This window comes from Osmerus mordax, chromosome 2 (genome assembly GCF_038355195.1).
Source record: "Osmerus mordax isolate fOsmMor3 chromosome 2, fOsmMor3.pri, whole genome shotgun sequence".
Taxonomy (NCBI): domain Eukaryota; kingdom Metazoa; phylum Chordata; class Actinopteri; order Osmeriformes; family Osmeridae; genus Osmerus; species Osmerus mordax.
In genome coordinates this window covers 12,333,924-12,351,456 of record NC_090051.1, presented here as the reverse complement: position 1 = coordinate 12,351,456, position 17,533 = coordinate 12,333,924, and the positions used below count along the sequence as shown (strand labels likewise).

At 46.1% G+C, this 17,533-nt stretch overlaps 1 protein-coding gene across 1 annotated transcript in view; it reads left to right on the top strand.

The window, feature by feature from the left end:
- Positions 1-17,533, top strand: part of LOC136965912 (aryl hydrocarbon receptor-like) — a 43,560-nt gene that overhangs the window by 24,925 nt on the left and 1,102 nt on the right. Inside the window, exons 4-10 of the mRNA XM_067260217.1 lie at positions 4,212-4,301; positions 5,919-6,051; positions 6,392-6,525; positions 6,934-7,136; positions 7,345-7,454; positions 14,574-14,715; positions 15,489-17,193. Coding sequence (XP_067116318.1) covers positions 4,212-4,301; positions 5,919-6,051; positions 6,392-6,525; positions 6,934-7,136; positions 7,345-7,454; positions 14,574-14,715; positions 15,489-17,193 — 2,517 coding nt within the window. The remainder of the gene's footprint in view (positions 1-4,211; positions 4,302-5,918; positions 6,052-6,391; positions 6,526-6,933; positions 7,137-7,344; positions 7,455-14,573; positions 14,716-15,488; positions 17,194-17,533) is intronic.

The window sequence follows — 17,533 nt, the reverse complement described above, 5'->3', positions numbered from 1 at the left end:
CGATGGCTCAGCATGTCCTCAGAACCAAGGTTATCAACAGAAGATCAGCTTACATTGAAAAATATGCGTATTTGAGACTTTTTCCAATCCAGATAGTCTTTTTTTATTAATAGAGTATGGAATTCAACTGTTTCACTCTAACCGCATCCCTATATCTAGTCAGTGAGGGTACGGTTTCGGTTTTCGTTGCACACAAGTTTTAGGTCTCTTGTAATCTCTGTAAATGTACATCTATTCACTATCAAAATCAACATAGTACCATGTGTATAAACTTGTGTTTACTTATCTCCCTAAATGTAGGGAGTCAGGTGGCTGAGCGGTTAGAGAATTGGGCTAGTAATCAGAAGGTCGCTGGTTTGATTCCCGGCCGTGCCACCCTACTTGCCTCGGGGGAATGTCCCTGTACTTACTGTAAGTCGCTCTAGATAAGAGCGTCTGCTAAATGACTAAATGTAAACCATTACAACACAATCCTACCTTCTAGATCGATATTCTGTCTGAGGTTAGTTAGATGACAGCATGTAAATCAGATATGTAGACAGGAATGTATGTGTGTAGGTTGTATAGATGAGCTCTGACAGAGATAACAGCTCTGAGGTGGTGAGCTGAGCAGTTGTAACGCTCAGCAATGAGACAGGGTTGATGATAAAGTTTATAGAGAGCTTCTTGGCTGCCAAATCTCTTCTGGATTTGCTGGAGTCATTAATTTTCCAGTCCAGTTCCCCCCAATGGATTCCACACTGGCGTTCCAGGAGAAAAGAAACTGTCTGTCTGGCAGCCATCTCCACCTTGGGAGGGTAGTTTAATTATTATGATAAGAACTACAACTCCCAGATGAGTTCCTAATTAAGCATGAACACTAATTTTGAAGATTTAGAACAAGAAGTAGAAGAAGAACAAATTAAAAAAGAAATACATGAAAAATTGTTAAAAATAAGTTACAAAATTAAGGTGGTCAGGCAGTGAACTTCAAACAGCAACTGTGGAACATTTAACTGACTGAAACCTATTTCTGACTTGACTCTAAGTTTGCTTCTTTGCTGTGGTTCACTTCAGATCCTCTGTAGTAAATTATGGAGGAGCTGTGAGGAAATGAATTATTCAGAGGTGAAGGGGAGCAAAATAGCCTAAATGTATTAAAGGTACAATAGGTAAGATCTTTTCAGTGAAAAAAGGGAAGTTTAAGTCATAATATAGGTTAAGACCATTTTCACACAGGATTTCCCAATTTCTGTCTTCATAAATAAATATGCATATGCATAAAATATACAGAAAAATCAGTTGTAAAATGTAAGTACACCCATGAAAATTCTCCAAATGTTTGGATGTTTGATATTAGTTTAAACAATAGGTTTGGTGGTGATACAGTTAAAAATATAAATAAAAACCTGCCCCAGCTGCAACTGACAGAAGCACACCTCACAATTTTCCCAGAAATTGTACCCTCTGTAGTATGATTTATTTTGTAACGTTATCTTTTGCAGCTTTAATTGAGAATTTACTTTAGAAAATTCTGAAGTATAGCTTTATATTTTGGATAAAGGATAGTCTCTTACAAATAACTTACAAATAGACTGAGATGGACTATATGCATCCTGCAAAGCAAAAGCCATTCCATTTTAGAAACTACATTCAGGTATGTCAGTATGTGTCAGTAAGTGTCAGTAACAGTAAGTTGGTGTGCAGGTCAGTAAGACCCAGGTTATGATCACTCAAATTACTTTAAAGGAGACATGACATGCTGTTTTTGGATGATTTTATATAGGCCTTAGTGGTCCCCTAATACTGTATCAGAAGTCTCCTTCCCGAAATTCAGCCTTGGTGCAGAATTACAGCCACTACTAGCAGTCCCACAAGGAGCTTTCCTCAGAACGCGCTGTTTTGGTGTCTGTAGCTTTAAATGCTAATGAGGAGCGGAGGGGCGGCACCATGCGCTAATGTTTACAATGGCTGTAGCCCCGTTGCTGTAAGATGCCTCGAATTTGCCCATTCTCATCTGATAACCCTGGTTTGCAGAGGTACATACTCATTTCAATGAGGGGAAAGGCGGATATCGCGCGCGCCATAACACCAACAGCAGAACGGTTATCCAAATAACAAAGACGTGTACAACACTCACATTACAGCATGTGTATTCACACATACTTGATGCTATCTACCTTTCCATTAGCGACAGTAACTCAGCTGTTAGCTGCAGAGCTAATGTTACAGCCACATTCTAAGGGTAGCAAGCTAGGTAACCATATACAGTAAAGCTACAAAATGATATAGCGTTAATTAACTTGTCCGAGGTTAGTAGCTGGACGAAGGAGAGTTAGTACTGATCCAGAATTTAATTTCAGCAAGGCCAGTTTTGTATTAGCTCAAGTTGAGGAAACAGTCGTGTCTGAAGTGTTTGGCGCAGACATACAAAACAAATGCGCCTACAACAGAAGTTGTGTAGGCGCATTTCCAGAGAAAATAAAATTAAGATACTGGGTCTTCAGAGGCTCGGATGAAGGAACTGTAAAAAGATTTTTGTTTTCCTTTGTACATCCAAACTGAGCAAATGTAATGCTTCGTTCGTTTGCAAGCCATGATGTCTCTCGAGGATAAAAACACTTGCACGGTCGTAGCTCAGTTTCTTATGGGCGGGTCAGATTCTCTGGGGCGGGCAAAGCAGAGAGAGGGGAGGTAACCTTCCTCCTTGTGACGTAAGAAAGAGGAGATTTTCAAACAGAGCAATTGAGCTTTCATTTTCTGAAAGGCGGAGAAGAACACCCAGCGCTTGGTTTACACCGATCGAAAATTCTAGCCACCGGGGGACCAAAGGCAGGCTGGGGGAACTCATATTAATGTTAAATAACCTCCTAAAGTGAGGTTTTCATGTCATGTCACCTTTAATGTCAGCTGAGAACAAGAGGACTCTTCAGATCCACAGCTGTTCAATGGTGATTGAATACAAGACAGAATAATGTGTGAGTTTAAAGCATCCAGAAAATATAACAGCTACTTGAGTTGGACACTCGGGGCCTGTTGGTGTTACTAAAATAAAAACACTTTTTACAGAATAGCAATGTTCTTTAAATAACAGCAGGCATGCCTTGAAGCCTTGAAAAGGGAACATTAAAATTGTAGATGATGGTAAATGGTCCATGTGAGATGTTTAGACTAGTAATAATGCTGGTTATTAGGGTAAAACATCAAACTTAATATTTTTGTTTGTGTTGTACAGCTTACACAAAGAAAGGGCCAGAGATAATTGAGGTGAATCACAAGCTGGAAGAGCAGCATTACGTCATCAGTCTTACTCACCAGTTAGCCTGTGGGTGAACGCAGTAATGCGACGTGTATGTGTGTACAGATGTGTATGTGTTTCTCATTGCTGTATACATGCATTAGTGTGGGTGGGCATGTGTTTAGTATGTATAAGGGGCTTGTGTGTGTGTGTTTGATGTGGTTGCCACCCCTTTGTTTGTCCTGTGTAAATGAGGCAGATATCTTTGCACGTCTGTTTATTTGTTTGTTTTCTAACTCATGTCCCCATGTGAGTGGGGGGTGGGGGAGCAGCGCTGGAGTGTTTAGTGGGGTGGAAACAGGACCAGCTGTTCCCATTTGGAGACTAGCGATGAGGGACTAATACAATCTCTTATTTCCCTTAATTTGACTATCCTTCTACTTCAGCCCAGTTGGCCTTGACAACATAATGACACATGCTTATAATATGAATCAAACATTCCTGGTCTCCTAACTCTCCTAACCTGTACCATGTTCTCCCTCCTCTCTGCTAACTACCGTATTTTTCGGAAATAAACCCACGGCTTGTAACCCGATTTTACAGTTTTCTTGTGGTTGTACAGCTTATGTTTCGAAGCGGCGTATAGCCCGGTTTTAGAACCGTCCCTTCGTCCATAGATCTCTACAGACCGTGCTCCTCTCTCCAAAACTCTGCCCTGGTGTCGTCTGCTCTCCTAACCTCTGTCATGCTCTCCTTACCTCTACCCTGCTCTCCTCCTCTCTCCCAACTTTCATCCTGCTCTCCTCCTTTATCATGATCTAACCTCCATCCTGCTCTCCTCCTCTATCATGATCTAACCTCTATCCTGCTCTCCTCTCTCCTGACCTCAATCATGATCTAACCTCTATTCTGGTCCCTTCCTCTCTCCTGACCTCTATCGTGCTCTCCTAACCTCCATCTTTGTCTCCTCTGCTCTCATATGTTTGGCCCATAGGCTCTGAATGGTTTTGTCCTGGTGGTCACCGCAGATGGGACAATCTTCTACTCCTCTCACACCATCCAGGATTATCTGGGCTTTCACCAGGTACTGTCTGTCCCTCTTCTCTCTCTGTAGCCCACCCCAGCCAGGAGGGGGTTGTGAGGGGTGGGCCAGGGGGTCCCGTGACTGAGCACTCACTAGCCCCTTAAAGCATGACCAAGTGCTTCAGACCATCTCCCCCATTCAGAAAGGACAAACAGGCATCTGTTAGGACAGCTTGATCGCCTTTGGGGTCTTGACTGACTAATAACGTTAATCCCCTTAGGTCAGAGCCTTCGACATGCAAAGTTTGCAAACACATATATGGATAATCCTGCCTTGACACCTGCTTATGAAAGATACATGCACTATATTTCATGATCTACCTCAACAATGTCTGGTTTTGGTTATTGGTTATGTTTCCACATGTTGTATCTCAGTGCTGTGCTATTATTGAGGTTCAGCGCAAAGGGTACATGCACTCTAAATCATATTAGTTGTTGTCAAGAAGTGTGTAAATCAAGTGTATCCATGAATATACAGTATAATTATACCCATCTGATCTGGGTGTAGTTTTACCATTTATATAGTGGTGTTCTTCAGGCTCTATGGCCAATGTTGAGGTGTGGAGTTGTGGATTAGTCATGATGAAGCCCTACTTGACCACGGGTTAACACTCCAGGACCAACAGGGAGGTGTTCCATAAAGAGATAATCTGCTGGTGCTATGGGATTCTCCCAGCTTATACTGGGTCTTACTCCCTAACATGGTATGACCTAGCTAACTCAAACGTACCCAGAGCAAACCCATACCATACACAGACACACTCATATGCGCACACTTCATCCTGATCATAGTCCACTTTCTTAGTTGTGTATTGGGGATTATTGTTTGGTGAGCCTGTAACCAGGAAATCTAACTGTAGTCATATGGTATACAAACACTTCCTGCTGCATGGTGTATGATCTGTAGTAGTGCACATGACACTCTAGATCAGTACAATCTACCAAATACACAATGACAGCAGAGTTTGTTAACACACACAAACTCTCTTTCACACACAATACACATCAGTCCCTCTGAATGGAGCAGGGCCAGGCTTGCGTGCCATGTCTGCTGGGAGCGGTCAGGGGGCCTTGTCTGGACACAGACCCCCTGATGGTGCAGAGAGCTGGTGGAAAGAAAAAGAGAGAGAGAGGGAGAGACGGAGAGAGAAAGTGACAGAGAAAGAGATGCAGAGATAGAGATAACTATAGAAAGAAATAGAGCGAAGTGACATGGAGAGAGAAAAGGGACAGATAGAGGCAAAGAAAGAGATAGAGAGAGAAACAGGAGAGAGACAGTAACAAAGAGGGAGAGAGAGGTGGTCAGAGATAAGGAGACTATTAATAGCATGGCCTTTAGTGCAGTGACCAGCAGTAGCAGCCATGGGAGCGAACAGCAGCTTTCTGCCCAGCACAGCATCGTGGCTCCAGGCCCAGGGCCAGTGTGTAGGGTGACGCAGGTAAATAAGCCCAACCAACCCACAGGGAACTGCAGTCCACTCTAGTTGATGGTTCTGCACATCTCCTCTGTAAAAATCCTGGCTCTGTCACACTGTCTTGAATCCGTTGCAATTTAAAAGCAAATTTTGAATGTATAATTTTGAAGCAATAATTTTGAACCTCCCCCCCCCTCCCCCAGACGGATGTCATGCACCAAAGTGTGTATGATCTGGTCCACACCGAGGACCAACAAGAGCTGAGGAGAAACTTGCACTGGGCTCTCAACCCACCGCCTGCCACTGTTGCCCTGGTGTCCCAGGACTCCACCCCAGGTAATGCTCCCGGCACTCTCCCACGCCCCAATACCTGGACCCTCCCCCCAGAATACAATACAATAGTATAAACAATAGGTAATGCAGCATTCATTTGGTTGTCACAGACCCTCAAATCAAGTCACATTCTGGTACACAAAAGGGGACAGATTCAAACAGGACCCAGTATCTACTCATATAAAGACAAATTAAGTTATCTATCAAACAATCAAAAGATTCCAGTCTTCTATGTAGAGTATGTTGGTGACGATGAGGTCCTGATGGTATGCTCTCCCCCCTTTCCTCTGCTCTCCTCTGCTCTCCTCTGTACTTGTCTGCTCTGCTGTCCTCTCCTCTTCAGATATTGAGCCTGACAGCAGCGCTGCCATGGTGACCTATAACCCCGAGCAGCTTCCTCCAGAGAACTCCTCCTTCCTGGAGAGAAGCTTCGTCTGTCGTTTCCGCTGCCTCTTGGACAACTCCTCTGGATTCCTGGTAGGTGGGAGGGAGGTCCACAAACACAGAGTGGGGTGTACGCACAGTTGTGACTGAATGTGCCTATACTGTATGTGAATACAGATTAGTTTTTTGTAGTATTTCTACCATAGTCCAGAGGACTTCTGTTAGTGAACAACCAATCAGACTTCTACAGAAGATTATCCATGTTTGAGATATTCTGTGTGTATTTGTGTGTGTATGCATGGGTCTGGTGTTTTTGTAAATGTAACTTGGTGTGTGTTTGTGTGTGTGTGTTTGTGGTGCATGAATGTGTGCAGACAAACATCTATTTTTTTGTGCATATATATTTGGCATGTGCGTGTGTGTGCGCATGTGAGTGTTTGTGTGTGCATGCATGCCGATGGTGCTTGTATGTATTTATTTGGTGTGTGTGTGTCCTTCCAGGCTCTGAACCTCCAAGGCAGGCTGAAGTTTCTCCACGGCCAGAACCAGAGGCAGGACAACGGGGGCAAGGTGCCTCCCCAGCTGGCCCTGTTCACCATCGCTACCCCCCTCCAGCCCCCCTCAATCCTGGAAATCCGCACCAAGAACATGATCTTCAGAACCAAACACAAGCTGGACTTCACCCCCATGGCCTGCGACGCCAAGTAATAACATTCACCTTTCTGTTAATGTTTCGTATAAGTAGGCATATTCCCATGTTAAGATCCAAATGTTATTATTAGAATATACTAAACAATGCTGGTAACTTCCATGACAGCTTTAGTCATATTATGGGTTACAGATGGCATGACACCACACAACATACACAAGGCCTACTAGCCATGGTCGTGTTTCTGCAATGTGTCTTTGCAGGGGGAAGATTGTTCTGGGCTACACAGAGGCAGAACTCAGGGTACGAGGCTCTGGGTACCAGTTCATCCACGCTGCCGACATGCTGTACTGTGCTGAAAACCACGTCAGAAGTAAGACCTGCCGAAAAAGTTTTGGAATTGTCTGTATCCGCTTGACTGTCGTTAGTCTAGGAGCTGTGGAATATTCTCTATATTCCTGACTGTCATTGGTTCAGGATCTGAAGAAAAATCTTTATCTGCTTGACAGACAACCACATGCTCACCTTTTTAAACTCAGACTGCATGAAATAATGGACAAAAAAACAGCTACCTTTTTAACAGCTACCTTCCTGTCAATTTACTTGTTTTAAAGGGGTCATTGACTGGGTTTTTGGGGTATTTCACACTGTTCCTTAACGTCTTCGAATAGGGTATGTAACATTGGTTGGGCTGAAAATGGCCCGGATGCTGTTCTATGAGCCCTGATGAAATAGCCTGGGGAAAAAGGTGGTTTTCTCCTTTTATGGTATGCTCATGAATATATAGATGATCTGCACGCTGATTGGTTGGTTTACAACGAGTGAAGCTGCGGAGCATAGACGCAACACAGCCAACAGCACTCACTGAAACATCGAAGGTGAAGACTTGAAATAAAAATTTACAAATAAATCTATTGTGTCAACGCAACACTGTTTTCAACAGATTGACTAGAAAATTTGAAAAATAAATAAAATAATGTTAGTTGTTTCCACTTCTGTTGTCGAAGCAAACAGGATCGACTTAGGCGGGTAACGTTAGCACTATAGCTTAGCAAAAAAACAATTGTGATTCATCTCAGCTTCAGTTAGCTCTAGCTATCTTGCTGAAAAATAGATCTGGACAAACATGCATCTTGAATTGTAGATTTACATGACCACACAGGTTATTTATTTGAATGAAACACAGTCAGGAACATGAAATAACGTAAGCCCCATTGGCAATAAACTAAATCATCACACATTCTACCGATGCTAGATACAGCCAGGATACGTTAGTGTAGCGCCTCTCTAGTTTGGTTTATTTGTAATGAGAGGGGCTAACCTGAATTCTTTAGTAGTTGTTACTAATCTAAACCAATTTACCATATGAAAAAAACAATACACCCAACTGTAAACAAAAAACAGGAAACATTTACTTTAGACAAAACAGATCAGTTCTTCAATTGTTGTTTCACATTAACATGACATATCATAGGCACATTGAACAACAATACACTCTAGCCGGCAATACTAAATACACTAATAGCTTCGTTCAGTACAGTTATACGGTGCAGGCCTGACTGTAGCTTGTGTGCATTGTAGCCTTAAACAAAATGGCTGTTTCACCACGATGGCACAAAATAAAAATGAGCTGGTACCTCGGGTCAACAGTGCGGTAGCCACACGCACAGCGGCAGAAGGGCGGCAGCAGGTGGAGGAGAGATCGACCAAATATTTTCGTGGATTGACGAGACGAATCTACTCAGGAGAGGACCGACGGCAATGACAATCCCGACCTCCACAGGCTCCAACACTGAAACTCGCTGTCCGCTAGCCTGGCAGCAAAGTCCGTGTTTAATCCAAAACCACCGGGTCAGCAGCCAAACTCCTCTTTCTTTGTTGTTGTTGGTTGAGTTATCCACCCAACCATCTACAGCATAACACCACTACCAAATACGAACAGAGTCCTGGGTGAACACTTTCAAGAAAGATAATCATGAATCTTCAACTGTTGGTATTTTACTGTATGCTACAACACTCTTCTTCCCTTCAACCTATAGAGTTAATATTACTAGAGGAAGCAACTTTTGTCTTCCAAGATAGCGTCCCCATTCATTTCTATGAAAAGTGCTCAGTGGCACAGTGAGGCAAGCGAGAGCACGAAACTGGACCGCGTCATCTTTTCACTTCCGACTCTTCCGGTCTAGCTTTAAACAGTGGCTCTTTTTTTCCCTAGCTCCGAGACCTCGTGCACGCTTGCAACTAGCTGTACACGTCATACTTTGCGACAACCAGTCGTGAGCATAGATTTATATGGTTGCGAGCGTGTGAGCTAAGGCATTGCAGTGGCAGAATGGGGTACAAGTCCGATAAGACTCAGAGACATGATGCAAACTTTACGGAAATGTATGCTGTCACTGTATAGTATTCCTTTCACTTGGTTTTTAGAAATAGGCTATAGGGCTAAATAGGCTATAGGGCTATTCTAGATGGAACTCATCACATATGTAGCTTTTTTTCTTTGTGATATGAGTATGATTTCCAACGCATTGTATCGGATTAAATAAACTTAAAAAAGTTAACATGAACACTTAGCTCCGTCGTTGTTCTTGCCAGGCAAAGAAAGCTTAATAGTTATTTTTGTAACAGAAATCTTCCATAATGCAGACTTACCATAGCTTACTGTCAGCTTTATATTCAAACGAAATGACACGAAATTCACACTGCCTTCAATTTAACATCAGTGTAGAAATGTGGCCTGTGTTTTATATGTTCAACCTACAAAACCAAACGCCTATTAATGGATATAATGTGATCTAACAAGACTTGGTAATAATGTAATAAATTGAGAAGTGTGTCTAAAATATAGTCTACTTTATTGAACATGTGCCTTTGAAAGGGGCATATTAACAGAACTATATACAAGACGTTTCCATCAGATATAAGTGGGGATGAAACAGAGTCACTGAGGACCTTCATTGTCCCACAAAAGCAGTCTGGCTTGATGACACGATCAAAAAAAGAATAATGAGTGTGTTTAACAAAAGCTTCTGAAGGCAAGACTAATATTATTTAAATATATCCATCCATCCATCATCTTCCGCTTTTCCGGGGGTCGGGTCGCGGGGGCAGCAACCTAAGCAGGGAGGCCCAGACTTCCCTCTCCCAAGCCACTTCCACCAGCTCTTCCTGGGGGACCCCGAGGCGTTCCCAGGCCCGCCGAGAGACATAGTCCCTCCAGCGTGTCCTGGGTCTTCCCCGGGGCCTCTTCCCAGTGGGACATGCCCAGAACACCTCACCAGGGAGGCATCCAGGAGGCATCCTTATCAGATGCCTGAGCCACCTCAACTGGCCCCTCTCGACGCGGAGGAGCAGCGGTTCTACTCTGAGCCCCTCCCGGATGACCGAGCTTCTCACCCTATCTCTAAGGGAGCCCGCAGCCCTGGCGGAGTCCAACCCTCACCGGGAACAAGTTTGACTTACTGCCGGCAATGCGGACCAAACTCTGGCACCGGTCGTACAGGGACCGGACAGCCCTGATCAGGGAATCCGGTACCCCGTACTCCTGGAGCACCCCCCACATGAGCCCCCGAGGGACACGGTCGAACGCCTTTTCCAAATCCACAAAACATGTGTAGACTGGTTGGGCGAACTCCCATGCACCCTCCAGGACCCTGCCGAGGGTGTAGAGCTGGTCCACAGTTCCACGGCCAGGACGAAAACCACATTGCTCCTCCTGAATCCGAGGTTCGACAATCTGATGGACCCTCCTCTCCAGAACCCCTGAATAGACTTTCCCAGGGAGGCTGAGGAGTGTGATCCCCCTAAAGTTGGAGCACACCCTCCGGTCCCCCTTTTTAAAGAGGGGAACCACCACCCCGGTCTGCCAGTCCAGAGGCACTGTCCCCGATGTCCACGCAATGTTGCAGAGTCGTGTCAACCAAGACAGCCCTACAACATCCAGAGCCTTAAGGAACTCCAGGCGGACCTCATCCACCCCAGGGGCCCTGCCACCGCGGAGCTTTTCAACCACCTCGGCGACCTCAGCCCCAGAGATAGAAGGGCCCCCCCCGGTGTCCCCAGACTCTGCCTCCACGTCGGAAAGCGTGTTGGTGGAATTCAGGAGGTCTTCAAAGTATTCCTTCCACCGATACAGGACGTCCCCCATCGAGGTCAGCAGCGCATCACCCCCACCATATACAGCGTTGACAGTGCACTGCTTCCCCCTCCTGAGTCGCCGGATGGTGGTCCAGAACCTTTTCGAAGCCATTCGGAAGTCATTCTCCATGGCCTCGCCGAACTCCTCCCACGCCCGGGTTTTTGCCTCCGCGACCGCCAAAGCCGCATTCCGCTTGGCCTGCCGGTACACATCAGCTGCCTCTGGAGTCCTACCAGCCAATAAAGTCCGATAGGCCTCCTTCTTCAGCTTGACGGCATCCCTCACCTCCGGCGTCCACCACCGGGTCCAAGGGTTACCGCCGCGACATGCACCGACCGCCTTGCGTCCGCAGCTCCGGTCAGCCGCCTCAACAATGGAGGCCCGGAACATGGCCCATTCGGACTCAATGTCCGAATGGGCCATGTTCCTGACATTCGGCCTCAGATCCGACGACACGACTACAAAGTCTGTCATCGAACTGAGACCTCGGGTGTCCTGGTGCCAAGTGCACATATGGACACCCTTATGCTTGAACATGGTGTTCGTTATGGACAAGCTGTGTCTAGCACAGAAGTCCAACAACAAAACACCGCTCGGGTTCAGATAGGGGGAGCCGTTCCTCCCAATCACGCCCCTCCAGGTCTCACTGTCATTGCCCACATGAGCATTGAAGTCCCCCAGGAGGACGAGGGCATCTTCGGGAGGAGCGCTTTCCAGCACCCCCCCCAGAGACTCCAAAAAGGGTGGGTACTCTGCGCTGCCGTTTGGTGCGTAAGCACAAACAGTGAGGACCCGTCCCCCCACCCGAAGGCGGAGGGAGGCTACCCTCTCGTCCACCGGGGTGAACCCCAACGTACCTTAAATATATATAATTTCCTATTGTGGTTATCAGTTAAAGTATTAATCTTCGTCTTTGCTCCAGATAGACATGTCAACAATCTATGCTCACGCTTAACATAATATAATATTTTCCATCATGTTATGAACATTTTTACGAAATTTTTTATCTGTTTTAAAATAACGGGAATAAACTATATTAACGTTTCATGTATGTGTGACAACCATTTGCTAAACTTGTTACAACAGGGCAGGCAACTCAAGCCATTTCTTTCAGCTCCAGGTAAATCGGCTATCGGCCAATGTGAACTTTTGTGCTTGTGCCCTGTTAGTATCCGCAAGCACATTTGCAGGCAACTTTTATTGACGTAAGCAAATACATGGAGTGCTAGTTTACCCATTTCGGATTGGTTTCAAACTTAGCAAAAATCATGAAAAATTCGACTATGAAAAAGTTATTAGTATGAGCCAGGTTCGAGAATCGAACAAAAATTATTGGGGGAGATAGTTTTGTAAATGTTGACTGGAGTTAATAGAATAAAAACGACCGGAAGAGCCGGAAGTCTAACAAGAAATGCAATACCACCTACATCCACCAGGTCCGTTGCTTCAAGCCGAGGGGCGAGGGGTGGGGGCTTGCTTCAACCCCTCCGCTCGCTCTGTCTCCTAACTTCCCGCATTACCCTGTCCTTTGACCTCACATCAGGCTCATTGGCTCATCATCATAATCAAAATTAAAGCAACAAAATAAATTCACAAAACATTTATCTTACTCTCGTTTGTAACCGGTACAAAAGGTTAAATGCTGCATTCAGTAAAACATGACCATTAACCAATATGCATTTCTCATCAAATCAAAAATCATAACTTTTAAACCTTAAAGTCTATTTATTAAACTATGAACTATTATTTATTCAAACTTTTATATTTATGTAATATGATAGTTTAAACAGAAACCTGTATATCCTAAGGTTTACCAAAAGCACCTCTTTTCAGCAACAGCTTCATAGCAAATCCTGCTTTACATTGTCCCAGGTTTTCAAAACTATCCTCGGGGAAATGGTTCGAGCAAATGTGTAATTGAGGGTCGAACTGCACAGGGATCTTCTCAGAGACAAACATCACAGCCCGTCGAGAGTTTGGTTGCTTGGGAAGACTCTGAAAAGTGTCATTCCCTGTACAGGCTGGAACACGGCATTTACGACCGTAGTCCATTTTTAATACCCTTGAAAAATGTTCTATGGCGTGAAATTAGTGCCAGGAGAGACACAGAAATGGCTATATTTGATTGGCTTAGATGGTTTTGGGAGCATTGTTCCCACCTTCTTCTACGGAGACACAAAGCTTTTTTTTACAAGTACGCAAATCTTTTTCTTCTACGGAGACACAAAACCTTTTTTTACAAGTACACAAATCTTTTTCTTCTACGGAGACACATTTTTTTTTTTACAAGTACACAAATCTTTTTTGCAAGTTACAAATCTTTTTTGCAAGTACACAAATCTTGCCTTCTTCTACGGAGACACAAAACTTTTTTTTGCAAGTACACAAATCATTTTCTACAGAGACACAAATCTTTTTTGCAAGTTACAAATCGTTTTTACAGAGCTCGCTCTCCTGGCACTAATTTCACGCCATACCCTTGAAATGTTCTTTGTAATTCCGTGGAAGTACACACAGCAGCGAACAGCAAATTGTGGGGCGTGACAAAGGTACAGACCAGAGCCAAAAACGGCTTTTTAAAAACCTACCGTTTTACAGCTACATTTTCAAATTGTGAGATTTGCATAGGAAAGAGGTGTCAATGGACTTTGAGGTTCACTGGAAGTCCATTTTACCCACCGAACTGTCATTATTCAACTATGACAAGGTAAAATCTGTTTTGCAATCAATGACCCCTTTAACCTGGCCTATTAAATCTGGTTAAACATCTTGTCCTCAACTAGTATGTATCAGTGATTATCTTCTCTGGCCTCAGCAGTTAATGATGTACATCCTGCAAAATGACTTTTTAAGGTAGTATTGGGCCATGGTAGAGTGAGTCCTGTCAGAAATAGTTTGTACATTTGGGACTGGTTGAGTTAAAGACTGGTCACAGAGTTTGGAGAGCTTTCCTGAATAATCCTCCTGGATTACGGAGCAGATTGAGAAAAGCCACAGAGCCACTAGAGGATAGGACAGCCCCACAAATCTCCACAGCATGAGTGCAGAAGCCATGATCCATAAACTAAACACAGACACACAATGAGGCGGAAACTCTGCTGGACCCACCTTACCTTTTTATGTATATGTTAGAACTTGTAGAATCTCTGGACCTAAAAGCAGGCTAATGGGTTCATGTTGTTTCGTGAGTCGACTAAACTATCTATAACATTCTCAAGTGAAAGCTAGAAGACACCAACTTCCATCTTAATTCACTCCACTCTGATATAAAAAATGAATTGAAGCAGGTTGTGTGTGTGTGTTCGGGGTGCTCCCCTCCCGTCTGAGTGCTGTGAGTGCTTCCTGTGGTTGCAGTGATGAAGACGGGGGAGAGCGGTCTCACCGTTTTCCGTTTGCTCACCAAGGACAACCGCTGGAAATGGGTCCAGGCCAATGCCAGGCTGGTCTACAAGAATGGCAAACCGGACTACATCATCGCCACGCAGAGGCCCCTCGTGTAGGTCCACTTCCTGTCCCCCTCTCGAGTCTACTCTCCCCACCCCAAACACACGTCGTAGGCACATGACGTCTGCTTATGTAACAATCAGGGCTGCGTTTCCCAATAACGATGGATCGTAGCAATGATCAAGCAAAATAACGAAACCATCGATATTTCTTATGTGCGTTTCCCAAACATGCTCGTAAGGAGTAGGCTAATCTATGCGCTTTCAAGAGCTACGAATTTTAAAGAGACACTTTAGCTACTGTGTCTTTGGGAACGGCCCGTAAAACTAAGATTCGTCCATCGGATCTTAATACGATAGATTCTACGATCAAGTTAGGCTTACGACGCTTTCGGGAAACGCAGCCCTGATCTGTTGTTCTGACTGGTATTGCATCAAAACCTCTGACATAAGCAGGGCACATGGAACCACTTTGATGACGATATCTCCCAGAAGAAGTGTTGATGATCCCAGACAAGACAGTATGTCCTCCTCCAGAGAAACTGGTGACAATAATAGTGTGGAACATGGCTACAGTATGTCACACAGATACAGATCAGGGCCATTATGAAAGACACTGTGTTTGTCACAGTCACTATAAAGTTACCACAGAATCAGTATTTAATATGTAAATAGCCAACCTTTGCAGAGTTCTGGTTTAGAAGTTTAGAAGTGTTGTTTCCATGAACAAAGAAGCTGGTGTACCTTCGCCTGCACTACTGACTGTATTCAGCACTCTCTACTGGATTTACTGATGAATATTGTGGGATGTTTGTTGTCCACACAGGGAGGAGGAGGGAGGGGAGCACCTGAGGAAGCGCTCCATGCACCTCCCCTTCACCTTCGCCACGGGCGAGGCCCTGCTCTACCAGTCCAACCACCCCATCGCCGGCTTCTTAGACGGCGTCCAGGGCTCTGAAAAGAACGGCGGCAGGTCAAAGAAAGGACGGACGGACCGGGCGTCCAGGGACGGCCTCGACCCGGGCTCCCTGTTGGGGGCGCTGATGAGCCAGGACGAGTCCGTGTACGTGTGCCAGCCCGCCCTGGAGTCCAAGCTATCCTTCCACAGCAGTCTGTTCGGGGACAGGGGGAGCTTCGACGATCCAGACCCCTCTACCATGCTCCTAGGCTGGGACGAACCCGACAACGGGGTGGTGGAGCCAGGGCTACCGGAGCCGGGCCCCAGCTTCGACCCACTCCTGGCGACCCTAGACTCCCTCTCGCTGGGAGGTCCGGTGGCAGATGAGGAGAACGGGGAGGGCTGTTCCAACGGGGAACTGTTTGGGGCACTGGAGGATCTGGGGCTGAGCGCTGAGGACCTGGAGCTCCTGCTGCTGGACGAGCGGATGATCCGGGTGGAGATGGACCCTGAGCAGCCGCCCAGCCTCGACGACCTGCTATCCAACGATGAGATCCTCTCCTACATCCATGACTCCCTCGAGTCCAAGACGGAACCACTGGAGGACGGGGGTTCAGGTTACTGCTCTGTCATCCCTCCAACCACCTCCACTACCACTATCCCTTCAGCCTCAGAGTCCAGCCCTGCCCCGGCACCTGGCCTCCACTCTGCCTACCCTCTCCACAGATCCCCCCTGCTCGGCCTGGCACCCATCCTGCAGCTCTCCCAGCAGATGCAACAGCACCTGAACATGAGGCCAGGGAAGGTGGTTCAAGACTGGGACCAGCACAGCAACCGCCTGGCTCACCCCGCTGCCAACGGGCTCCGTGGACAGAACCAGAACCAGACAATACACACCAATGGACAGTGGACAGCCCAGGCTGTTCTAGCCAGCTCTGGGATTCAGGTGGACCAATGTCACACACAACAGCAGACTCTGTCTAACAGGAAGCTCGATGGAGGGCTCCCTCAGCAGCCAATGCACCAACACTACCTCCAACAACAACAAGTGCATCAGCCCCACAGGCTTCCGAGCCATCTCCCTCCACGCCATATCAGACAGAACGGCGCCAATCTCAACGGACTCTGTAGCATCCAGATCGCGGGTCACCCAGCTGGCAAACAGCAGTGGCAGAACTACAGCTGCAGCCAGCCAGGTGACTACAACACAGGGTCAAGGGTCGAGAGCACACATAGCAACCCCTGCCTCAGCAACGGCCACATTACGGCCCGCACACACGCCGCCATCAGCACCTGTGCAGATTACAGCGTGCCGGACATTTCTGGCATGGATTTTACCATCAACGGTGGAACGTATGGGGGGAACGGAGGGCCCCATCATTGTGGGGGGGAAGCGGGGGTGGCAACCTACCAGAGGATTACCCAGAAGCAGCTGCAGCAGGAAGGGCAGCCGCTGCCCCCTCCCCTGGCACAGGTGCTGTCCAGCCTGGCGCAGGGCCCACCCCCCAATGCCACGCTAAAGCAGATTCTGGGGGCGGGGGTTGGGGTGGGACAGCCCTACGCACAGCTCCCCTCACTGGATAGTTATGGAATGGTTTCTGCAGACATCCCTCATGACCCCGACCACAACAAGGTGAGGTGCACAAAACTAACCCTGCTTCCAGGCTACTAATGTTGTTGCTTTACCTCAGACCTCAGTGTTATCTCGTTTAAGAGACAAGTTTGTCAGTGACAGGTCGACCTTCATATCCATTTCCCATCCCTCATATTCAAGAGACAGAATAACACACAGCATAAGCTTCATCAAGAACAGGAAGGCTTCAGAGAAGCGTCCGAGGGGAAAGAAGTACTGTAAATTGTGGCAACCACAGTTCTGAATCATCTCCCTGTTGCCTTTGCTTTGTTGATGTTGTTTTGATGTTGACTTACTGTAGAATTATGAGGAGGAGGACGGGGGGAATAATTATCTTATT